The sequence below is a fragment of the Drosophila subobscura genome, chromosome J, assembly GCF_008121235.1.
Source record: "Drosophila subobscura isolate 14011-0131.10 chromosome J, UCBerk_Dsub_1.0, whole genome shotgun sequence".
NCBI classification, from domain to species: domain Eukaryota; kingdom Metazoa; phylum Arthropoda; class Insecta; order Diptera; family Drosophilidae; genus Drosophila; species Drosophila subobscura.
The window spans coordinates 11670729-11696908 of NC_048532.1; the positions used below are offsets into that span (position 1 = coordinate 11670729).

Here is a 26180-nt window from a genome sequence, read left to right on the forward strand (position 1 = left end):
GTGTCCCTCCCTCTCATCATCATCACCCAAACGGCTGGCGATGGGGCTGGGAGGAGGCCCGGCGTTTGTTGTGGCTGGCGCGCTGGGAACTTAATTGACTTGCAAGTGACTAATTGTGCATGAGTTCGACATGGGAGAGAAGAGAGAGCCTGTTGGCAAAGGCATAAGCAAAGGCACAGGCAAACGGCAACCCAACAACAACAATAATAAAAACAAAACGGCGACATAACAACGGCAGACGGTGCGTGTAATATGAGCTATGCCAAGAGCCAAGAGCCGCTAAGAAGAGCCAAGAAGAGCGGTGCAAATTAAGTTGTCGTCGAGTGGCTTGCTCTGTTCGCCTGTTGCTTGTAGTGAGGCGTGGCGTTCCCCACCGTTCGCATAAGCAGCTTTAAAAGGATGACGATGACAACCCACAAAGAGATTCAAAGAGAGAGACAGACAGAGACCTGGTCACAGGCCATAAACTGTCTCAAGAGAAAAGATGAAACGACTAGAACGACTAGAAATCAAACCCAATGGCTGATTGCGATTTATTTCATAGACATTTTTGCATATAAAAGTGTGTTTTGTGTCTTTTTGCTACTCAAACAAGTTTTGGGAACCAACGAAGAATTAATTTTGAAATAGACCACATCCATTGTTGTGTCCAAAAGATATATTTGCATAGGAAATAGTTGAATCAACATAATTTTTAATTGATTTAAATGAAATACATGAATCATAGAAGATTTTGTTCGTTTAAATTGTGAATTTAGATATGAATGTGGCGAATATTTTTGTGTTGGTGAATTGTCATTAGGTTTTATGATTGAATATGGTGTAGAAAGGCTTCATTGTTGTGCTAATGTATTTTTGAGACATTGATAAAACAGTTGTTGAATATTGAATGGTCAGTATTAGGAGATATACAAATAATACAAACTAATGAAAATACATTTAAAAACTCAAGGAATCTCCTCTGATCCATGCAACCATTTATTTATTTCAGTATACTTGGCGCCTGACTTGCATTTGACATTTTGTACTATGACCATTTTGGTCAGCGGCCAAGCAAATCCAAAATCTAAATCCCATACACAAATACAAGCAACAAAAATAAAAACACAGCGCACCGACACAGCTTGGATTGTCAATTTCTCAATTTTGCAATCTCAGAATTAGCCAACAACAACAACAAAGAGGCCGCAACAAAAGCTTACGACCAACGGATAAAGCAAGCAACAAAAACATTGACATTAACGTTTGTTGTGATTTCTGTGTTTGTTTTGTATTTTGTGTTTTTTTTTTGTATTCAGCGCTTGTCAAAGAAATATCGGTTTGAACGAGACCGAGCGAGAGAGATAGATATAAATATAGAGAAACCCGAAAGCAGTTTTTGGCTCCAAGCTGATGCCAAATGCATTTTGCGGGCCAACCAATTGCATTTTGCCATATTCGTTGTCATTGATCTGTCCAATAAATTGTCACGAAATTGTCCGGCAAAAGAAACCGAGACATTGCCCCATGTGTCACATATTGTATATATGTATGTCCTTATAAGTATTCAGCACACACAGACACATCCTCCCTCAGATACATATTCCCCAGATATCAGAAAAGATAGTCATGATTTTTGGGGAGGCTGCCGGCAAAATTACATCATAGATTCAAAAAAATCTTAAAATAACTGCTGTTCATACTTTGGCGGCACCGCAAGCATCATCGGTAGTTTTAATTAGCTAAAATTAAGCTTAATTGGAAAGAAGGTGCCTTGAAAACGTGTGTGTGTGAGAAAACTTGATTTGATAGACTTTCTGAGTGGTAAAATCAAAGAAAATGGGTTTCCTAAAAGCCTGAGAAAGCTAACAGCAATCAATTAGTTTATTTAACTTCATTAGAGTCTCATATTTATATGCTTTTCATTAACTTAATTAGGCCAGAGGCTATAATTAACAGACGTGAAGTGGCAATGCAAGATCTTGGTCATTCGAGTTTTGGTAATATACTTAATTGAATTATGTGCTGGGAAAACAAAAAAGAGTAACAAAAGTAGCAAAAGAAAACTTAATGGAAAACCTGAAAAAAAACGAAAGAAATCCATCAATTAGCTGCTTCAAACTTCATTAAGGTAGAATATCTATCTATAACAATATTTAAACGTTGGAACCCCTAAGAACAGCCATCAATCTTTCACGTGTGCTAATCGTTGCTTCCAACTTCAAACATACATATGTACATACAATTATTTTCTACACAGAAACAATGGGTTCATGGCACTTTGCTGTCAGTCTGTTGCTTCTTTTGTCTTGGTAATAAATTAGCAAAAATTATGACATTTCAGCAAATGTTGTGGCAGAAACACAAGTACCACCTCGTAACACAGACAGGCCAGAAGAGAAAATACCGCTGATAAGGCAAAAACGGGGGACCAGCAGTGTAGTAATTATAATAAAGTGATAATTTTGTATTTTATACAGCGTTTTTTTGAGGACAGAAAGTCCTCCAGTGTCACTTCAGAATTACGGGGGAAGCGGCCTCTGTCTATGCCTTTAGGCTGTGTTTTTTTTGTTGCTCTGTTAACATCAGTGAGGGTTAAGCTTGCGTGTTGCGGGGTCCAACAGAAAAAATGCCGTTTATTTAAATTAACACTGAGACACCCCCTACGTCCCCTGTCTGTCTCGAAGCCAATCGAAGCAACGCCCCCGGGGGCGAAAGAGTCTTGTAATTAGCCAGCTTCGAAATTGCCCGACGGTTAAATATGCATTAATTAAGTGTTAAACGCCATGGCCCGCGACCCGGGAAAAGTTTACTCAGCTGCCAACCAGCCCCTGAAGGGGAGTCCGACAGGGGGCTCTAAGCCGCAGAAAAAACATAAAAATAAATTTGTGAATGAATGGAGCCGCTGCCGGAATGCAGGAGGAGGGGAAACACTTTGCACAGACACTTTCTATATTGCAGTTTGGGGCCTCCGTCGCTATATTTTTGGGCTATTTAAAAACAATTACGAGCACATTGCCACCCGCACACACTCGTGGGCGGGGCAATGTCGTAAAAATTCGTCAATCAAATGCCACACCAAAAACACACACACACACACACACGTATGGAAATAACCAACAAATGCGTCCAGTCATTAAACTGCTTAAAAGCCAGAGACATGATTCCCCCGGACTGTGGGACTGCTGCTGCTGCTGCTGCTGCTGTTGATGCAACGAGAGAAGAAAATCTGGCAGACGCATTAGATTTAATTGCCTTTTGGCCGGAATGGCAATGATGATGATGTCACTACTGGAGCGTGCAACGACTCAGGGACTGGCCAACACAAGGCGGAGACAGTGACAATAACTGGCTGCAATGGCAGTTAGTTGCTGTTGCTGCTGCTGTTGCTGCCCCACTCGTGAGTGCTGGCTGCCACGCCAGTCTATTTGCTGCCAGCTGTTTGACACACTGTCGTCGCATTGTCTGGTGCAGAATCGTTTTTCGCCTCTTGCTTCTTGCCAACTGCAGTTTGCACAGGTACAGTCTGCTCTCCGCTCGGTTGGACAAACAAAAACACTTTGGTTATATCATCCAATTGATGGCTCACGCAATCTTATCATTATTTTTCGCTTAATCAACAAACAGAAATGGCAATGAACCTGAAAAGCTGAGTATTGGTTGAATGGAATGAACGATGGGTCATTGTCAAGAGTTCTGGAAGAACAAACACCAAATTTCTAGGAAAACTCAATGGGCAAGTGTGGATTGGAGTGGACTGAAGAGTGTGTGATAAGCCACTTGAGTGAGCAAGTTAATAAAATTGGTTTTATTTAGGGCTTTAGGTCATTCGACAAATAAAAGAAAGGAAAGCCAAGATGGGGGATTCCCACACTGAATGAATGAAACAATACAAATACAGTTAGAGCTCTCTTTAGATATGGGGAATATGTTCTGATGGTACAATTTGTAGTCCTTTAAGACCTTTAGGCAGCTTCCACTGTACTCAAACGAAGCTTTTTCATATGTCCCTCCTATTGAATGTTGATTCGTTTATGCAATCTTCCCCCTCGCTTTTTATTTTGTCGCTGCTGGTGCTGCTGCTGCACTTGTTTGTTCATTTTACTGAGAAAAGTAAGTGTCTATTTTTCTATGCATTTATCGTTTGATTCGTTTGGCTTTGGCTTTTGCTCTCTCCCCCTTCCTCCGGTGTTTGTTGCGTGTTGGCTTAACAATTAGCACAGCGGCAGTCAAGTCAATTGGCAATTGCCTTTAGACTGTTGCCAATTTGAGCAGTCAAACAGTTGTGCAGATCATACTATACAGACATACAAACATCGATATGTACATATCTGAATAATCAATTCTGGCAGCGTGTGTCGCTGGCATCAGTTGCATCATCAAAGCACGTGCAGCAGAAAGCGACCAACAAAACCAACAAATTTAATGCAAAACGAAAACGCATTCGAATTGCATTGCCACAAAAACCTCTTCAAACAAAAGGCCATGGAAAAACGGGGAACCAAAAAAAAACAAAGAAAAAGTGAGGAAAAATAGAGGAAAAATTCAATTGAGTTATCTTTGGTTTCTAATACCCTGTGCTAAACATTGAGGCAAAGGTTATTTTATAAGCTAGTATAAGCCTGTCATTTGCTACAATGTTAACAGGATTACATTTAAATGTTATAAAAATACAAAAATTTTACATGAAAACAGCCAAAAAAAATGTAAAGATTAAGTTTACTTATAACATAGCGGATTATAGGGTGTATCTCATAGTCCTCACTCAATATATACACTTTTTGATGTTTTTCTTTTTTTTTTTGTGTATGGGGCATATAGAAAAACGATTTTCACAGTCAAATGCACAAATGAAAATTAAAATGCAAACTGCTGACTGAAACAGAGACAGAGTCAGACCAGACGGGCTGCCACTAGAATGGGGCAAAAAGAAAGATGATAGAGACGTGGGACTTGCATTTGGGGGAATGAGATTGGATCTTGCCATGAGGGCATGGGTACTGATGTCTGACTCATCAGCAGCAGCGGCAGCAACAACAGCAAAGGCAGTTGGCAGCAGTCGAAGAAAAGAGAGGAGTGACAATGACGGCCCGGCGACAGTCTGCGCTGCAAGTCTACGCCACGTTAATTTGGCAACTGCAAACGCAAAAAAAACACCATCTGTCTTCTGGGTTGGGCTTTTTTTATGCAATTTATTTTGTTAGACAGTCTTTTAAATGCATTTTTAAGGGTAGAACGGGAAATAGGAGAGAACTTGTGATTTGGGGGAAAATGTTCATTTTTATGCTTTTTTGCCTTGCATCGAAATTGTTTGATATCAAAAGACTTTCAACGGGTTATATAGGAAATTCCCATCTTCTTCAATTCTTTTGGCGATCGCTGTTCTCACGCCAGACCCTTCCACTGTGCAAAGCTCTCAAGAGAATGATATTTAAGACATTTTGATGGACAGATTGGGGTGCGTTCGGCTTTGATTCAATTGAAAATACATTTCCTCCGATTTATCAAGATTTTCATGTTTAAATTGCTCATCAAATATCGTAAAAACATCTATAAACATGCATATGTACGCATGCATTTTGAGATTGCGATTCCTTGTGTCGTGTCTGGCATCTAATTGAACGCAATGAAGCAGTTCCACACGATGAAAGTGTTGCCAAGTTGTCAGCGTTTTCTCATTTGATATTTTTTATTTCTTATTTCTTATTCGATTGCCAGAGTCTGAGTCTGCTGGGCATTCGGTCACAGGGTCTTTGACACTTGGTGGTACCCACTTCCCCTCCGCACCCTCCTTAACAGGCAATTAAATTGCTAGGGCAGCCCCAAAATATATGTACCCCACACATCTCTGAGAGGAGGATGCATTGCATAAGCAGCAGCAACATTGGTGGGAGCATCGCTCCCCGATTTCTCTTTGGGCCACAAATATTTGCTCGCTAAATTTAGCAGAGCGCCAAAAAAAAGGAACCGCAAAAAAAACATAAAAAAGGCCGAGCAACGGGCCAAAAACATTTTAAATATATTTTTCTACTGTATATATTTTTTAATGTTGTAAAGTCCGAAAAGCTGCCAACATTTTTCCGCTGAGGCATGATATACGCAACTCATAGATTCGTTCAAATATTCTGATACACACATAGTTCTGGCCAAATATTTATATTTTTAGCTTCAATTTATTACAAACATTTTTGCTGTTGCTCCCCTTTCTGGATCTGTGGTATTTTTCATCAATTTTATTGCCCAAATATTCGTTTAATAAATCACAAAAAGAAAAGAATATTTCTTTTAAAATATGAAACATTTTTGTGGGTTGCACATTTTTCCACAGATTTATGTGTGTCATCAGCAGGCTCTTTTATTCCTCCCGGCCCCTTCCCCATCAGGGGGATTTAATTAATATTTATTTATAGTGTGAAGAGACGTATCTAATGGATTCACACACTGGAGCTCTTTCTCTCTGCGGTGACACTTTTTTATCCATCCGTATCCTCAGACATTTAAAAGTATTATGTCGGAGATTTATAGAATAAAATGTATTTGTATTTATGTATATGTTAGTTCAAAATGTTTAGCAAATAGAAAAAAAAGATTAAAATAAAGACAGTAACAAAGTGCCGTTCGTATTTGTTCCGTTTTTGCGAGAGGCCTGAGAGCGGGAGAGATCGATTTAGAGAAGAATAGAATAAGAAAGAGAAACAAAGCAAAAGGTAAATTGAATTCATTTGCGAGAGAGCAGCAAAACTCTCGCAGACGAAAACAAGATCAAGAGATAAGGAAATTGCCACTACACAGCAGCTCTTAAATATGTAAATATATACAAACACTTGCATATGTATGTATGTACATACATACATATATACGAATATGTATGCACATCATATGCATACCGCTTATTCTTTTCCCTGTCTCCGCTGGGATTTGTGTTATTTCTGTGTTTGATATATCTTTATCGCCTTTCAATTTATGTTTCCAATGATGGTCATACATTTTGCCAAGCACAAAAATCTGCAGAAATGATAAACTATTCCCTTGGGTGCCGCTCTGCTGCTTGTGCCTGCTGATGCCGTGGAATTCCTCGTTTGTTTCGTTCTTTAAGTTCGTTTTTATAAATGCTGCAGCAGCTACAATTTCCCCTGATTTGCTTAAGATAAAATCCCACCACAAAAAAAAGAGGAGCGAAAATCACAGAGAGAAAACGAGAATAAAACTTAATTAATTAATGTCAAAATGGAGCTCTGGCGGCTGCCTGAGGAAGCTGGAGGCCAGGAGTCGGGTCACAATTTGGCCATAGACTCGTACATCCTTCTCCTGCCTTCTGCCTGCTCCTTTTTGGAGGTACGGGGCACTCCTGTCATTTGGCAAATTAATGGAATCAGCATAGCTATTAGCCAACTGCGGTGTCCAACCAGAGACAGAGAGAGAGAGAGAGAAAGAAAGGTCTAGCAACGGTAGGTAATTTATCTTTTAGCGGCAATTATCGATCGCATTTCGCATATGAGAAATTTAACTTTTCGTTCGTTTCCCGTTAGGTCTTTTAGGTCCAAAAACTTAATGGTTTATCTATGTTTTTGCTATTAGGCAACTGTCAGGGTTTCCGCCACACAAGACACACAGATACACAGACACAAAAACAGTAATAGTAACAGCAACAAGGGTAGGCACAGAGACAGACAGACAGACAGACAGAGCAAAGCAGAGTCGAGTCGAGTCGATGGACTGTTGTTAGCTTGGCTTATTGAGTTGTACCGCCCCCTGCCCACCTTCCACATCCCCTGAACCCAGCTTGGCCTCTGCCGCGACCTTTTTATCGCTCGCCAAAGTATCTGCGCAAAAGTCGTCGTTGCCTGACTGTCGTTTGGCCGATGGCGGGTTTTCTCAAGTAATTTCCTAGTGCCGGTTTCTGGTAATGAAAAATGTATAAGAAGCACACACACAAAAACGAACCAAGATAAAGGGGAGCGACAAGACAAGGTGGAGGAGGGCTGAAGAAAAGGGAAACACAATTTTTGGCACGCGAAAACTTGCGCTTTATTCAATTTTCAAACTGTTGGGCCGGTCGCGAGCGACCAACATGGCGTATGAGCGAGCTTCCGCTTTGCCTCACTTCCGTTCTTGCGGCGGCTTCCCGGGGAACGGGAACGGGAACCCCTGTCTGGGCTTCGGTTCGTTGTCCACTCTCAATCCACATCCACATCCAAAAATATTTTTCAAGCAAAAACATGAACAAAGAGCGCGCGCGGCGCGGCAATCATTCATTCCTCCAACTCCGGAGAAGGGGAGGCGAGCTTTCGCGTTTTCTAGTGTTGGTTAGGGGTTCGTAGTGTTGGTTAGGGTGGGTCCTGCACAACTTTTTGTGTGCGTGCGGGGAGTGTTCTTCTGGTTGTTGTTGTTTTTTTGCATGCGACGTCAACGTCGCTTCGTTTGGCGTCGGCAAACTTTTTGAGCTGTTTACCCCCGTTAACCCGTCGCCACGAATGTACACTGCGAGAGAGCACCACCTGCCCCGAAACAAACAACCAAAAAACCATGCCCCACTCTCTGCCCCTATTCCTGGCTTTTACCGTTAATTAAGATGAATGCGTTTGTGCGTTTAGCGGCTTAAATGGAACGGAAGTTTGTCTGACGAGGCGACTCTTTTCCCTCCCACCTGTCTGCCTCCCTCTAACATCAGCGCTCTCTTGTTCTCTTTTTCATTTTCTTTCAGTGTATGGTTGTAGTTTTTGGGCACAGTTTTCCTTACATAAAAAACAGGACCCCCTGCAGGCACAGGACTATCCCTCCCACAGTCTGCATATAATCTTTAATATTCAAATGGAAGGGATAAATGGATGGGATGGAGGACAGGACAGGCAGCAAAAAGTACAACTGCTTTACGACCATTATATAAATAAATAAGAAATCTGACATAATGTTTCGGGGATGACAGTGTGAATGATAAGTGATGTTTGTCACGCTCAGCGCTCCAAGGAAATGCTCAACTTTAATGGGAACCAGGACCAGCACAGACAGGAGAGCAGCACAGAAGGTTTTTCGCCAAAAGTTTTTGTTGGCCCCAAAAGTTTTGCTTGCCGATGATAATGCTAGTGGGGGGCGCAAAATATTTGACTTTAATGGGAAGTTTATGCTGCTTTTTATCTGTAATTAAATGGGAAAAATGGTAGAACGAAAGCTCTACTTAAAAAAAGTTACAGTTCCATTTCAGCACGTAAGATTCTAAAAGGTAGAAAAGACATTTTTAATGGGGTTGTCGGGTTCAGGAGCTACGGCCGAAGAAGATCGCTTGGGAAAACGAAGGCGAAGTAACCATTTCTTGGCTGCCTTCCAAGAAAAATGATGACTGTGACTTGGAACACGCATAGAGCATTTCTGAATTATTTAAAAAAGTTTAATATTATTAATTGAAGCAAATTTTCTCAGTTCTTTTAGGTTTAAAAAAGTCAATGCTCACTTTTCTAGCATTTACAACAACCTTTACTGCCATTCAACCCGTAAGAAATCTTCTTAAACATTCCAATATATTTTTGAGGCCATAGCTTCAACATTTCCCAACTCAGGGTGCGCTCCCGCTATTTATAATTTGCATGAAATCGATGGGGGAAAAAACAGTTCCATTTCAGGGCCAAAGACAACACCCCATTGTTCGTGTATCTCTTGCGGTGGCTAACCCGTGGTTTAAATACATATTTCTTGTTGCGTGCCACAGATTTATGCCAAGCCACAAGCCACACCAACCGGAGCTCAGGCTACTTTTGTCATGTTGCGTGTTTGCGCAGTTAATGTGACTATAATTTAATATTTTACCGTGTCTGTGCTAAATGTATCCGATAGATACTCTCTCTCACTCGCTATAGCCTTAGTATCTATCTATCTGTGCGTCTGGCAGAAGGGGGACTTCTGTTAGTCTGGCTTCAACCCTCCTCCATCTGGAGGGCAGATTTTTTTCCATTTGAGGGATGGTTTCATGTTGCAATTGTGGGTTGGCGTGGCTGCTGCTGCTGCTGCTGCTTTTGACTGATGAGTTTCAACACTCTGCCGCACTCTGCCAAAGCCACAGAGACAGGAAGGGGCATGGACAGAGAGAAGGGCAATCAGCAACCCTCTTCAGCCAGAAATTAAGTTGTGTCGAAATCGATTCCAGAGTCAGAACCACAGAGCCACAGAGCCAGGCGCGGGCTGATGTTTACGTGGGGTATGGGGCATGTCGACGCCAACCGCATGTCAATCATAATTAAAACTTTTGGGGCAGTCAGGCAGCCGGGCAGGGAGGCCGGGCTTTTGGGGAGGCCCTAACTTATCCAACGCTTGATTGCTTTCCACGCTTCTATCCACAGAATATACATATATATCATCCCATTTATCCGTATAGAAACTGCAGTCTGTCGCTGGTCAGCAGCTCATTCATGCATCATCTGTCGTCGTCCCCCCCTGCCCCGTTTCTGTTGAGAGAGCTCGCTCATTCATGCCTCATCTCATTCAGCTTCAGTCGGTCCCCTGGCCACTGAAGGGGCACTATCAGACATTGCTGCCAAATATGGCATCATCGTAGTCGTCCCCCTTCTGCGGCTCATTATCAATTTTCCATGCTGCAGCAGCAACAACAGCAGCAGCAGAAATGTGCGTTCACTCGTTTGTCTGTCCGTCGATCTGTCCATATGTCAGCGGCAGCAGTTTCCCGTGGAGAAACTAAACCTAGGCACTGTGCCACAGCGTCTCCATCCATCCATTTCCCCATCTCCCGTTTCCTTAGTTCTTTTCCTTGTGCGACGTCAATGTGTCTGCCACACAATAGTTGCCACAGTCGACGTCAAGTCAGTCGCTACTCTGTTCCTCCTTTAAAGACATCAATTGTTGAGATTTTCCTCTGGGTTCTACTTTTGCTGCTGCTGCTACTTGCCGCTGCTGTTTGGGGCATTGGGACAACAAGTTTTGCCGTCAGCACTTGCACTTATTCCACACATTTATCTTGTGTGTATATATGTTTGCCACTCCAAAGAGGGATTCATGTCAAAATGTAAGCTTACCTGCAAAGAAAAAAACATAAAATCAAAGTTAGATAAAGTTTAGATACAGTTTAGCTGCAGATAAATTCATGGTTGTTGTCTTACAAGAGTTGAATCTTCTATCCAAGGCAATCATCGCTGCCTGTCTTCTATATAAAAGTATCTACATCTTCTACATTCAACAATTCAAGCCTTTGCCACGTGCAGATCTTTTTTCGACAGCTATCTATCAGCCATTGCTTCTCGTGGCATTGATCTTTCTCTCTGTCGCTCTACCAAAGATCATCATCTTTTGCTCCATTATCCCCTCATTTATTTACAAAATGTTTCCCAGTTGTTTAATGAATTTTTGTTTGAATTCACATTTCGGATTTAATTATGTGGCAACAACGGAAGGGGAAAGAAATATCAGCGTGTCTGCCCGAGCGTGTTGCATCTTTGATTGAAACAAAAAGATTTGTTTAGATTTTCCCCCTCCCGTTTCTTGGTCTTTCCTCTAATTTGTTTGTGCGCGTGTGTCAAAGTTCAACATCCCTGGCGTCTATTTTCGGGGGGATTTGCTCTGGCGTGGGGGGAATTTTTATTGAGTGAAAAATGTTCCTTTCGATGCTCGCGCTGTCTCGACTGTGTGGCGGCAATTAAAAGCCATTTACCACCCAGCTGCTGGACGGCCAATGAGTGGAGGAGCAGGAGGTACAGAGAGAGTCATGGAGTCAGGCGTGTCAGGTCAGAGTTCATGCGTGGCCAAGTGGAAGACTGGCGCTGACTGACTGACTGAAAACTCGCCAGCATGCCTGCCGGGATAGTGGGGTTCGTGGATGCACATGACACTTTTGCCTTGAATAAAATATGATGTTGCCCCACTCCTGTTGCCCGCTGCATCGTGTTGAAAGATAAATAACTCCCTGCACTTGCCACTGGCTGCCACAACTCGTTGCCCGATGGAGTACCGAAACGCGTTGACACACGCAACGCAAAAAAAGAAATAAATACAAAAAAAATGGCTTGTTGCAAGTGTAAAATGGGGGGCACTGATGGCCACTTATGCCACAAACACAAGCACTCAGAAACTGCAGAACCACTGGGGTTATTGGAAAAGTTTTCTCGCCCTGAAATTGACAGCCAGCAAAAGTGCGGTGAAAACTTATTAATCATTTTACAATATTTGTTGGACTACCATTCGACAGATGGAAACATTTCGCATTTACCATTTTCCCATTTTTTTGTGGCTCAGTATTCGTGTAGATGTGCTTTCTGTATATGTGTGTGTAAAAGCTTTACTTTAAATAAATGTGGCTCCTATATTTAAGCCTTTATCTTCTGCGGATTAAACCTTTTTATGCAAAGAGCAGGAATCCATTTTATAAGCCAAAAGCTGTATCCACATTAACCCCATAAGATGTATGTATTTTGTATGTATATTAACCCTATAATACACACAGATGAACGAGTACTCCTGTCATCTCTTCAGCACAGACACACTTTCAAGTGGCACGGGCGCATTATACTTATGGTTGATGATGCACACAGCACACAGCACACAGTACACAGAGGATGCCTCGTGCCTCCTTGATGCTTGCTTAAATTTTGTTCAACATTTTTCCAGACCTTAAATCAGAGCAATTTGTATGCATTAAATGCACAGAGAGAGAGAGAGAGCGAGAGATTTACGTAATGCCCACCCACATGCCACATGCCTGTCCAGACAGCTGCCTTCCACCCCCTTTTCTAACAAGGCCCCACCCTTGGGGGCTGGCTGGCTGGCTGTACTGGCTGTCTCTGTCGAGGTCGTGCCTCTTGTCGCATTTTACTTGGCATTTGTCAGGGGTTGAGGCATGGGTATGGACACAGCCGAGAGAGGGCTGTCTGCTAAAGCGGAAGCTCCAATATAGCGAGAGAGATCCACAGAGGTCAAAGTCAAGAGCGACAAAAAGCGTTGATGATTCCATTTGTTTTCCCTGCTGCGGTTTTAATCAACTACCAACTGTGTCCGAAAATTACATACAACAAATTGTTGCACTTGCAACACTATCAGCGCAAATGAGGAAGTTCTTACTTGAGAGACGCCTCTGCCACAATGCCTTGGAATGAGCCTCAAGTGGTAATGGGATCCATGGGTGGCTGGGCGATATCTCCCAGCCGTACCCGACATAACAATAAATTTCCACAGTCAACTACATAATTAACAGGCAGCCACCGACACCACCACATATACATACTACATGTACATATATAGTATGGCCCATTCCTGGGGTCAGACAACAATTACAAGAGAAACAACAGCAACACCAAACAGCCACAACAATGCGGCAGTCATTCTCATTCGACTTTTGTTTTATTGCGAAACATTCATCGCCATTTGCGTTTTTGCACATAAAAGTGATGTTGCTCGTGTTTTTGCAGGATTGCTGGGATGTTGCTTTGCTGTTGTTGTTTTCCCCCCGGTTTGTTTTTGCTGTTGTTGCTGTCGTTTGGGTGAACGATAAAATCTGTGAAATAACTGGCCCAAAGGGAAACAACAAATGACTGACTAAACGATATTTGTATGCCCTTTAATGAAGAGAATTTAATGAAGAAAGTTGAAGGAACCATTTGGACTAATAACAGTCTGTTCCATCTGTTTCATCCATCTTAGAGTCGATACAATATCTTCCATTTGTATCATTACAACCAAGAACAAATTCTAGAAAAGATTTATTTACACTTGCAAAGGTTTGGAATATTTTGGAAGGGTATAAATAAATAAAATAAAATTAGGAAAGGAAATCCAATAAAAATAAAGCAAAATCAACATTCAAAGAATTCCGTTTCTTAAGTTCCGAATGAATGCAGTTACTTAAGTTCCATATAATTCATTGAACCAGTTTATCCGACCAAGAATTAGTTCCATCAACTTTTTTACAGGGGATATCCAAGCCCCCTTTGGGGAAGTTGTCAACACTTCCTCCTCGATTTCATGTTGCAAACTCTATGCAAAAGTTACTTAACTTTATCCACAAGAGTCATGCCACATGGACATTCCCCCCTTGTTGGCCATTCCCCCTACCCGTTGGCTTCCCTTAGTCAGCAATTTGAACACCGATTCCATGACGACCCCCCCAATGAGGGTTTCCTCTCTCCCTCTCTCTGTCTCCCTCTCTTTCTCGTTTACAAATTAAGCACTTGCCAAAATGGCCAAGCAAATTAATTTTTATTGCTCACAGAGTTATGTAAAATATGGTCCTCACCCCCGCGTGTTGTTGTTTTTGTGGCGAATGTTGGGGTCTTATTCCTTACAGACTGAAGCCAGAAGGTCTTGAAGGCAAAGTTTCGTTCGCATTCGCCCTTCCCTTTCCGCCTAATAAGAGCAGGCATATTCTCTACTAGAAATTGTCAAAGTTTTCTATGCACAATTGACTGGGAATTGGTTGGAGAACAAGCGGGGAATATGTAGGGGATCTTGGGGGGCTGCCGTGGGGCAGGGCGCACTTCCTACAGACTGCCGCCTGACAGACAGTTATTTAGTGCAGGGATTTGCAGTGATAACAGCAGCAGTAGAACAGAGAGAGGCAGCAGTAGAACAGAGAGGCAGCATCATCATCAGCAGCAGCAGCCGGAAACGGAAGCGGCCAACACTTGTCGGCTGTGTCTGTGTGTTTTCTATCTATGTGAGCATCTGTTTTCTCCCTCTCACTCACTCACTGTGCGTCTTTGAATGGCTTAAATAATGTTCGAAGCTTAACGCTGGGGCTGGGGCTGGGGCTGCCGATAAGCGCGGTTTCTCTTTGATTCTCGCTTCTACGGGAGAGGGATATCATTAGACGGGGAATTATGTGCAGTATTTAATTGCAATCATCACCAAGAAGAGACTTAAGCAAAGAGAGGAAGAGAGATTGGAGCAGTATCACTGGCACTCAAGTATCTTATGGATCCACGAGTATTTCTGACATTTTCTTGGTGGTAACTTCTTCGAGAAAATCTGTCAAAAATTATGTGTTGTCCATGAATTTGAATTTCAACAATTTTGATATGAAATTCTCTTTATGTCCCACAATTCTCACCAACCCCCGAAAGCTCCATTCTTTGCCATCATCCCACCCAAAAATTCCTTCATCTGCTTCCGCCTTCTGGCAGCCGGACTCTTTCTGGTGGCCATGACGTGTGTCCATCCACGTGGCGTCCTTTTCTGCATGTCGACCGACTTATCATTTATTTATATCCTTTATTATTATTATAATCGTAGTCATTGTTGTTATTTCACTGTTGGAAGGGAACAATGATCCAGCGGAAGCAGAGAGAGAGAGGCAGACTCGTATGAATTTCAGTCTGTGCAAATTGAAGTGGCACGAATGCAGGGTGGCTGGAAGTGTGGGGCACACAGGGTGGAGGGGCTGAATGCCGCTGCTTAAAGTGTCATTTATACACTGCTGCCATTCGCCTGTAGAGGGCAGGGGCTTGCCATTTGTTTAATCAATTATTTATTGGGGCAGCAGCCAGCCCAGAGCCAAAGCCGTGACAGAGGCAGAGGCAGGTGTTTTCTTTAGCTCTTAGCCATATGGCATGTGGAATTGGTCTCTGGCAGCCAGAAGACAAAGCCTTTGCTGGCAACAATTGTGTTCTTTCACATCTTTTCATTCAATTGTTAATATTTGGCAGCAATCAAACGTCAAAAATCAAACAATAAATACCGAAGAAAGCATAAAACAAGCAGTCAATCAGTGAATGGAAATTCAGACTCAAATGGTTTATCAATAATATTTATGCATGAAAAGGTCAAGGCAGAGGTCAATGCTGCTCTCCAGTCTCCACTAATTGGCCGTAACAGGCAGCAGGAGGCAGGGACAAATGGTATTCGGAATGCATTCAGGGGTATGGCTGCATTCAATTAAGGACCGGAAATGCAAAAGGAAAGAATCACCGATAAGGACATGGCCCAAAGCGAAATGCGCATGCAGATGTTGTTGCCGCAATAAATGTTCAACGTTGGTTTAATTAACGCAATTAAAGGTTGCCTGTGAATAATTGAAATATGGCTCATAACGAGAGATAACGAGAGAGAGACAGAGCGATGAAGAAGGAGAAGGAAAGTGCTCTACAGAAAATGCAGAATACTGCAGGAATGTGTATTTTTACTCCAATTAACTCTACTTTATATATATTTTTGGTAAATACAATAATAAATTTTAAATTCTTTTAAATTGTAATTTTCATTTGCGAATTTCATGGATGTCGTCTTTGAAGACTGCACTTTTGCCCCTTAATGAGTCAAATGGATTGCAAGATCGAATTACTTTATCATATTGAAACCATAAAAATAAATAAACGTTCTGCACGAGTCTCGAAAGCTTCCCAAATACCTTCCAACTAGACCTGTATCGATTTCAATTATTTATTCTTCAAGTATAAACAAATTCCTCCATTTCTTAGGTGGAATATGATCATCCCGTGCAATCATCATTAGGCAAGAGATAGGAACCCTTCTGAGTTTCAATCTCGATCTGTCTATCATAGAAACTGACTTCCAGACTTCAATTTCAGTTTCATTTGACGGCTCAGATCGATCGGACTTTCGTGACAGTTCTAAGTTATTCGCAGCCTTTGCAATGGCATTTCGCAGAGATAACGACAGCAGGCGCAACGGTAGAGAAAACTATCAGGATTCAATGATGGACCAGGACTGTCCCATGACCTACGTTGTGGATGACACTTTGATCGGTTACACGCCAAAACATTTGCTAAACGGAAATAAAAATGAATACGTTAAGCCGGAGCAAGCAGAGGACTCGAAAAAGTCCAACTATCGAGAGATTCACATAAGTGTTTACCCCGCAAAAAAAGAGAAGTGAGGTGGGGAAAACACTAGCCCAAAACACGCTGCTGCCTTTTCCACAGAAAAACAACTATTATGCATTTTCCTTTTGGGGAAAAACTCCTATTACCGGGAAACTTGTTCAATTCCATAAGAGCTCTTCTTGTAATACCTTTCTGAATTCCGAAAAGCTGCTTAAAATAAAGTTGTAAAGAGGCGGCATGCCACTTGAACGAACAAAGAAAACTTACAAGCGGCTTTTACTACTATTTCTGTTGTCGTTGTTGTTGGGGCAGGTGTGTGTGTGTGTGTGTCAGGTGGCAGTAGGAGTTACTTCTCACTAATTGCTGCTTTGTTACCCTACTTACTTGGCCATCAGGTTCCGGTGATTAAGTGTGTAAGCCGAAGCCGCCAAAAAGCTACACAGAGGCACGAACTGAACTATCCCTATCCCTATCCTGCTGTTGCAGGCGGACACTTGTTGCACGCTCTTTCCTTTCCCTCTCCCTCTTAAGTAACCTCAAAAATTGCTGCTGCAACTGCTGCAGTAATATTTCATCGCAATATCCTGCTTAGTGCTTTTTTTCTTCAATTAAAAGTTGTAAATTTCAAATGAAACGATGAAGGGAGGAGGAGAAGCCACACCTGCGCTGTAGCCGGATAAGTTGGTCAAACATTTGGTAGGAGACGGAGTGTGAAGGGGGTGGCCCCTGAAATGTATATAGAAACAAGGACCAGAACAAGGCTGGAAATTAATAAACAGCATTAAAATTTAACTACGAATCAGGGACTACGGCTACGGCTATCAAGGCTCTGACCTGCAAGGCAATGAACCTTTTACTGGACCAGGCAGGGGTGTCCTCTGATGAAGAGGGGAGGTAGCAGGACAAAGGTCAACATATATGTATGTAGTTTGTACCTAAAGTTCCAGCTCGTGAATTGGTGGTACGAACATCTATTATGCACAGGCTGTGCGATGGCATAGGCTGCTCGGATGTGGCACAGGGTGCGAAGCTGCACAGGCATTACAGGGTGGTGCCTGGCTATTGTTTGCCAGTGCAAACTCGCATTATGCTAAAGTTCCGTCGTTCCCTTGCATTATTTCTCTTTATTTTTTAACTTTTCTCTCCTATTTTTTTGTATTTTTGGACAGCACAGCCTCTGGACTCTCGGCTCCTCATGTGTTGAATAAAAACTGGGTCGTCGCCGTGGTGTGGATCTGCTGCAGGAAGCCAAGAGAAGGGCTCCACGTGGAGCGTGAAAAATGCAATCAATTTTATTATTTTCCCCTCCCTCAACCAGGGGACTGCTACTGCTGCTGCTGCTGCTGCGGCTGCACAATTGGGCAAATCAGGCAGAACGGCAGTAGGGCACAACCGGCAGGATGGCTGCATGGCAGGATGCATGGCAGCCATATTCGAGTATGTAGATGCGAATGGTGCGATTGGAGTCCCGACCCCGAACGTCGGGTTTCCTGTTTAACACGTGAACGGGCTGGCAGGCAGGCAAGCAAACGGTCTGGCGGGTGGATGTGTGTGGGAGTGCATCGAAACGGATGTGAGCCCAATAGGGTTTTTGCCAGCGTTATTATTTTGCACCGAAAGCTAATTCGATGGCAGAAAGATGCAGATCTTAAGGCTTGTGGGCTTTAAGCCCTTAGGGGAAACTGAATTTCCACTCAAAACCGACGAACTAGGCCAAAGGTGGAGTGCTGGCAGATGGGGAATATGTACCTTACAAAGTGAGACAAGATTAAGCAGTGGAGTGCCCAACAGAGTCCATAAAAGGTAACAAAAAATTGGCAAAAAAGTGCCCAACCAACGAGGAGCTTAGATTAGACCTAATGGAGGGAAAAATGTGTTGCGAAAGTTAACTAAAAAGCAAGCAAAAGTCACTTAAAAGTGGAAACTTTAGTCAAAGTTAAGCCAAAGGTTGAGTTAAGATGAACTACGTACGTTACAAATGGGTGAGCACAAAGAAAAATTAAACCTTAAGGTAAGGTTAATGAAAATACCAAAGCTCTGAGATAACTAGAGAAACCATAGCGAGATTTGAGTGTGCAGATTTAAGCAGAGTTTAAGCTGAAACTTCACAGCGTATGGCAGAGATTGCACTATTGATATTAATCTGCTGCCACTCCCTTTATGCCCATTACCACACCCTAATACACCATTTAACCTTTACAGAAATCACTCAATTAGAGACTGCTCTAATCGCTCAATAATTCTCAAGCCATTCACCTCCTACTATGACCCCTAAGACCCTCCTGCTGAATGGGAACCCTAATTAACCATCGTTTTGTTAACGGTTACGTCAACGTTGCCCTTATCGATGGCCTGGGCTTACACGACCCGACCAACCGCAAGAGGAACAAATGTAATATCGAGAAATAAAAGTACTACAAACAATAAAGAAACAACAACAAAACGCATTATCAAAACAATAAACAATTGATGATATTTTACGTACGATAGCAATAGCAACAAACCACAAAACAACAACAAAACAGCAGGGAAATCAATAAAGCACACACACCCACATAACAGTAAAAGAAACAACGAAAGAAACACACAGAAAAGCAGAAGAGAGGAAGAGAGGAATGGATAGGAGCAGGGCAACAACAATACTGTGACAAATAAATAAAAATTGCTTTATTTATTAAGCATTAAACAATAAATGGGATTATTTTTGATCATTCGCAAGAGCACAGACATTTTTGTTTACAGGGGAACTCCCCCTCTCTACTCCTTCCTCATGGAACGGAGTCGAATGGAGTGGAATAACGGAATGGTTTGGGAAAACAATAAAGGCAGAGACACTGCCCCTTCCCACCCACACAGTCCAAGTGTGAGAATAATAACAAATTCAAATACAGAACAAAGGAGGTTGGCGATGGGGATAAGCCGGATAAAGAGGGATGAAACACTGGTGGACAAAGTGGGGGGTACTCGGAGCAGTACAACGATGAAGAGCTGCAAAGATAAATAAATGCAAATCATTTTTTTCCTCTTGTGTTTCCTTATTGTTTCTCATGGACCCACCATCCAATACCCAGTAATCATTTGTTATAGAGGGTACATAGGTAACATATTTAACCCAGGAACATATTCCCGTACAGGACATTGCCATTGTCGAGACCATTCTCACTTCTTCCTTCTGCAATGGAGTGTTTAGCTTTGGCTTTAGGATTTTCGGGGATGCTTACAACCTACATCAGCACGGCGGACATTACAGAAAGTGCTTGTTGAAATGGAGGATGGTCGGTTGAGTGGGGGCACAAGGATAATGTCTGGGGGATGGGATAGATGAATGGCTGGTTGAATGGATGCGGATGCGGCGGCCTACTACACCTCTAAATAGCCAATCCAACTCATTTAAATGGAACATTTCGGTCCTCTCCATCTCCATTTTCCTCTCCCCAAACAATACATTTCACGTTGCTGATTTCGGCACAAATTTGTAACTGTCACTTTGCATTACCTTTTTTTCCATACGGCCATTTTCCATTTCTGGCCAGAGGAGTCCAGCCTGGCTTAGAGTGGGACAAACGGAGTGAATGAGTGAGTGTTTGTGGGGGAAAAAAAGGCGGAATGAAAAAGGTAGCCAAAAGTTTTGCAAGTGACAAATAGATTTAAATTTGAAAATACTTTTCTGTTACTGTTGTTGTTCTACGGAATGGTGTGGGGCGGTAGAAGGTCTGTAGATGTCGCTGCGTGAATGCAAAGCTCTATTGACAGCGGTCGTAAATCTTTGTAAAAGTCCCCCCCTCCCTGCCTGGCAAACCCATGTCAGAGGGTTAAGGACTGAAGGACTGAAGTACTGAAGTACTAGAGGGCGGGGTAAGGCGTGAAAATGTGTGTGGTACAAACATGGAAAATCAGTTTTCAAGTTGTGCTTCGATTAGAGCAGGGTTAAAGTTTAAACCCCATTTCAGAAACCCCGAGCAAGGGTCATAGACGAGTGATTTTGATCGCTAAGGAAAGGAAAGTGCTTTCAAAGTACAGAAATCCATCACCGTCAGATACGATAGATACGGATAACTATAAATAGTCGCCACTCAAGTACACAAATTTTACTTTTTGCTAGATTTCGCGTGTAATCTATTCATAATAAGTGCTCCAAAAAATTGTTATCATGCGAGCGTCACGGTCTTTATTTATTCACCCAAAAATAGGTAATATTTTTTTCGAGTTCCTAGAGAAAGTATTTACAATTGAATTTCCCATTTTGGCTACATTTTATGGCAGTTTTTCTGGCGAATTTTCATTACCAAGTATTTTTCAATGCTATAATTAATCTATTTTCGTTTGGGGAAATGACCAAACCAAACCAAACTAAACCAAACCAACTGAACCGAGTGATTCGCAATGATCTCATCTCATGTTTGTGCCAAGTATTTCCATCTGTGTTTACATTGTCTATTAGAATGGTATTCCATACCATTCTGTGGGATTTGGATTTCGTAATTTCCACAGAAAGAACAGAAATTATAAGGAAGGGCACACAGACAGACAGACAGAGGGAACTGCCAGAATTGCATTTACAAATTATCATTCTAATGAGTGCCCACACCCCCGAGTGCCTGTGCTCACCCTTTTGATGCCTGCAGCATGGGGCATGGAGCATGCTGCAATTATAGCGCCGCCTCAACCGAAACCGTTGCTGCTGCTGCTGCTGCAGTAATTGTGCCCCACAATTCGCTGGAAAAAGTGCCAGCACTTGGCCTTTGCGTGTTTTGGCCAATTGGCGTGCTGGAGTGTGAGTGGGTTCCGGGGGGCGGTGGTTGGAGTTCCGAACTTATGAATGGAATTGGAAGTCACTGGATGGCATGGCGGCGACAACTAGGCCGCCGCTGCTGCTGCTGCTGCTGCTGCTCCTTCGAAGGTTGATCTACTTTTCGGGGAGTACCACTGTCTCTTGTTACTCTCTGTATCTCCAGTTCCTTTGCTACCTTTACCCTGTTCCCCCTCTGCTTTTGCATGGGGTGTCAGCTTCACAAGTTGGAGTTTTTTTTTTGCCATGAATGAGTGGGGTAGAGAGGGAGGGCGATAAAATGAAACTGAAAACCAGTTTACAACAAAAATTCCTGACTTTTGTTTCACATACAGGGAAGTTTATCTTCGGGCAGCGGCCCTACCCCACTCCCTTCCTCCTCCTCTACTGTTCTCTTGCTCGCCTTCGCAGTGGCCTGCCTTTTATCAAAATTCTTTGAAATGCATTCACACACACACACTTAGACACTCGGGGCTCTCTCAGTTTGTCTCTCTCTGTCTCTCTCTTTTACCCACACAAAATTCAATGTTTTTATTTTCACTGGTTCTCTTTTTTTTTTAATTTTTATATTCTTTGACTCTTTGGCTGATTCTGTGGCATTTTCTTCTACCTCTTACTCTTCTCACTCGCTCGCTCGCACGCTCCACTGAGCAGCAGCAGCCAGCAGCCACGAAGAACCAAGGAGCGCCACCGCCCCTGCACTGCACTGTTACTACCCATTAATTGGTAGGGTATACAGGTATTTTAGGAGCTACACGAATATTTATACATATTTGGAGGTAACAATTTAAAATAAACAACTCTCAAAATTGTCAGCTTGGTGCATCAAACTAATATTTCTCAATTTACCAAAGTAAATAAAAATTACTTTAATATTCAATATGAAAATCTGCCAAAAAATAATAATTTCCCTTCACTCTTGCTTCTTTTTGTGGCTGCTAATCTGACTAAAGGGTATTCTCCTAGTCTAAATATTGGAACCCTGACTTGCTCCAACTTGTTTTTGGTTTGCTTAGGAGTTGGTTCATGGCTTTCGAAACGCAGTCGACTCCCAGCTTACCAGAGTTTGAGTTTTGGAGTGTGCGGTGGTTCTGGACTGCAGACCGGACTCTGAGCATGCATGTAAAAATGCAACGTAACCTGCAACTGGGTGGGAGAGGGCAGAGCCCTTGCAACAGCTCTCAGAGACTGACTGACTCTGGGACTCTCTGACTTTGACTTTGACTGTGGGTTCTGGTACTGGCACTAGCACTGGTTATGGGTTCTGTTTCTGGTTCTGGCTGTTAGACTGGCTGGCTGGCTCTGCACGCTGTATGTGAATTTAGTTGAAGTTGCCACAGGGAGTGGTGTGTGGCAGCCTGCTGTGGCAGGAGACATCGTGAATGTGTGGTCTCTCTGCTGATTTTCAGCTCTGCGGCTTGCTCTCTCTCAGATTCTCTCTTTCAACACTGGAGGAGTCGGTGTTCTTCTGTGATGTTTGCTTTACTTCATGCTGCCTGCCGCATGTTGCATGAATGGGGTCACAGGATGCGTATAGCCACTGGCAAGTGTGGTCTACAGTGTGTGTTTCTGTGTGTGCTAATGAAAGAATGGTCTCCTCTTCCCTTTCATGCAATAATTTTAATTAAATTTCCAAAACTGTTTAGAGAAGATTTTGAATTACGCTAGGATCTTCCCGGTTACTGGAGATTCTTTATCAACGCCTTTGTGTACTCCGAGCACTTGGCTTTGCCTCCCAGATCGATGGTCCTCACATTATCTTCCTTGATGGTCTTCACAATCGCCTTCTCGATGGCATCCGCATGCGAGTGCAGCTCCACGTAGTGCAGCAGCATCACCGTGGAGAGCAGCAGGGCCGTGGGATTGGCCAGATCCTTGCCAGCAATGTCCGGTGCCGTGCCATGGACAGACTCAAAGATGGCCCCAGCGGTGCCTATATTCCCAGACGGCGTCAGACCCAATCCACCGATGAGACCGGCACAGGTGTCGGAGATGATGTCGCCGTAGAGATTCGGTAGGATGAGGACATCGAATCGCTTGGGATCCTCCACAATCTTCAGACAGACGGTCTTGAGGGTCACCTCCTCGTACTTGATGCCCCCTGCTTTTAGCTCCTTCTCGTACTTCTTGGCCGTCTCCCGCATGCAGCGGATGAACAGTCCGTCGGACATCCTCATATTATTTACCTCATGGACGGCCGTGATCTGCTTCCGCTTCATGTCGAGCGCATACTTGAAGCAGTACTCGGCCACCCGCAAGGAGGCGTCCCGCGTGATCAGCTTGATGCTCTGCACCACCCCATTGACGAGGGTGTGCTCCAGCCCCGAGTACTCCCCCTCGGTGTTCTCCCGAATGGTCACCACATCCACATCCCCGTAGACCGTCTCCACTCCAGGCAGCGACTTGCATGGCCGGACATTCGCGTACAGATTGAAAAGCTGCCGCAGGGTGAGATTCAGGGAGCGGAAACCCGTGCCCACGGGCGTCATCAGAGGTCCCTTGAGACCCACTTTCGTGCGATTCATGCTCTCAATCACCGCATCGGGTATCGTCGTCTGTCCCTTGCTGTTTATCACGGGCGTTACGTCCACAGGCTCAAAGATTAGCGGCGCCTTCACCGCATCGAGTACTTCCAGAACGGCCATCGAGATTTCCGGCCCGATGCCATCGCCAGGCATCAGCGTGATGAGGCGTGGACCCTTAGAGCCCTTTCCCGTTGGCGGCGGAGGAGTCTTCGTGCCGCCACTGCCTACGCTCTTCCCTGATCCTCCATTGCCTGCACTCTTCTTTGATCCTCCTTTGTCACCACCTGTTCCACCTGTTGGCGCTATGTTGGTGGGCTTTTTTGGTGGTCCTTCGCCTGGGGACTTTCCAGGGCTTCCAGTGGGTGGAGGCTTGGAAGGCGGTTGCAGCGGTCCCGCTGCTTTTTCTTCCTTTTTCGGAGCAGCAGGGGCAGCTGCTGAAGCAGGAGGAGATGCATCCTTCCCCGTTGGTTTTTTGGGTGCTGGCTTACATTGCGGTGGTTCGGGTTTGGTTGCAGGTTTTTCCGGTGGTGTAGCTCTCTTTGGTGGGAATAAGGGACCTTTTGGCTGTGGCATAGGTGGACCATAAGGACCAGTCGGTTTTTTTGGCGGTGTAGTATATGCTCGTGTTCCCTTTGGTGGTTTCCCTTCTGCAACGCCGCTTCCTCCTGCCGGAGTGGAACCAGTGGGAGACACTTTCGAAGCAGTTGAAGCCGGTCCTGGCCTTGGAGCTCCTTTAGACGCCTCACTAGAGACAGTCGATGGTATAGAGGGTGGCAAAGAAGAAGTTTTCGTCGGTTCTGCGTTTACTCTGGCTCCTGTACTATGAGGGAATTCTTTTCGTGGTGACTTCTCAACAGTTATTTCTTCTTTTAGTGACTGCTCCATTTCTGTTCTTAAATCATAAGATATTTCTCCTTCGTATGCGGCAGGGGGAACAGTTGGCGCATCTGCTGGCAGCTTTGTGGAAGTTTCTGCATCTTTTGTTTCTGTTCCATCCCTTGTCTTTGAAGCTTCAATAGAGTGCTCTTCCGCTGCTTCAGAGCGAGTCCTCTCCGGGTTAGATAGTGCCTCGGAATGTCTTTCTTCTGAAGATTCAGTTCGTGTCACAGGTGTTTCAGGCTCAATCACAGGCATAGACGGCAAACCTGAGGGTGCGAGACGTTCGGCTTTCGGCGGTCTGGCAACCGATTCTACGCCTGGAGTCACTGGGAAACCTCTTGCTATGGATCCTCTACTTGGTTCATTCGGTAGAGCTGCAGATGGTGGGTCTGCTTCTTCACCTCCTCCCGAATGATTCGAGAAATTTGCAATCGCTCTACCAAAATGTCTTCGAAATGACAGCAAAAATCCACATTTTGGCCAACTCACGGCCGCAGTTTTCTTTGATTTTGGGTTACTTTTATTTGGCACCGTGCGAGTCAGGTATAGTTTGAAATCAGGCGGGGGCCTTCCGCCCTTAGAGAAGTTCATGGCTGCAAAAATCACCTGCTGGTGCCGCGGCTGCAACCAGAGGGCAGTGGAATGTCTACAAAGGCGTGCGCCGAACCACAAATGACGCGTTGACATCCTTTAGTGCGAAATTTAGATTCAACAAGAGGCCGAGAAAGAAATTGTTTTTAATAAAAATAAAAGACGTCTTCCAATTCCCCAAAACATAGACTGAAAAGTCGCAGAGTTCCTTGAAATTGTTGATGAAAAATTTATTTGTAGGCCAAAAACAGCCAGCAAGTGGCGGAAGTCAAACACTTGGCCAAAAACCCAGCGATTCTGCGTCCACTTCCAGTTGCAATTTGCATAGCTTTTAGGCCAAGTCTTTCGTCTATCTTTTTGAGCTATCTGCGAAGGGGATGGGGTGGGGCAAGCGGGTCTTTTATTTCTGGCGACTGGCACCGCGCGTCAGAAAGAAATAAAACTTTCACAGCCAAAGACACGCGACAAAGAACGAGGACAGCGGCAATGACTGAGAAGAAGGATAAAGAGGCGGTGGCAACCCAAAAGAAAGGGTTATTTTCATTCATTCATTCTGCAGTCTGAAAATGGTTTGCCAATTGCAATTTGGCATGAAATGATGAGACATTTGTGTTACGTCTAAGGTATACCCACTAATTTGAGACG

The 26180-nt window shown here is 43.6% G+C and overlaps 2 protein-coding genes across 2 annotated transcripts in view; both read right to left on the reverse strand.

Annotated features, from left to right (window-relative positions):
• Positions 1-26180, reverse strand: part of LOC117895672 (division abnormally delayed protein) — a 68373-nt gene that overhangs the window by 33088 nt on the left and 9105 nt on the right. The window lies entirely within an intron of this gene.
• Positions 23146-25726, reverse strand: LOC117895670 (nascent polypeptide-associated complex subunit alpha, muscle-specific form). Its single transcript, XM_034803491.1, has one exon. The coding sequence runs from the start codon at positions 25629-25631 to the stop codon at positions 23220-23222; it is 2412 nt and encodes an 803-aa protein (XP_034659382.1). The 5' UTR covers positions 25632-25726; the 3' UTR covers positions 23146-23219.

Coding starts and splice junctions, on each gene's coding strand:
- LOC117895670 (XM_034803491.1), bottom strand. CDS start 25,631: ATGTCAACGCGTCATTTGTGGTTCGGCGCACGCCTTTGTAGACATTCC.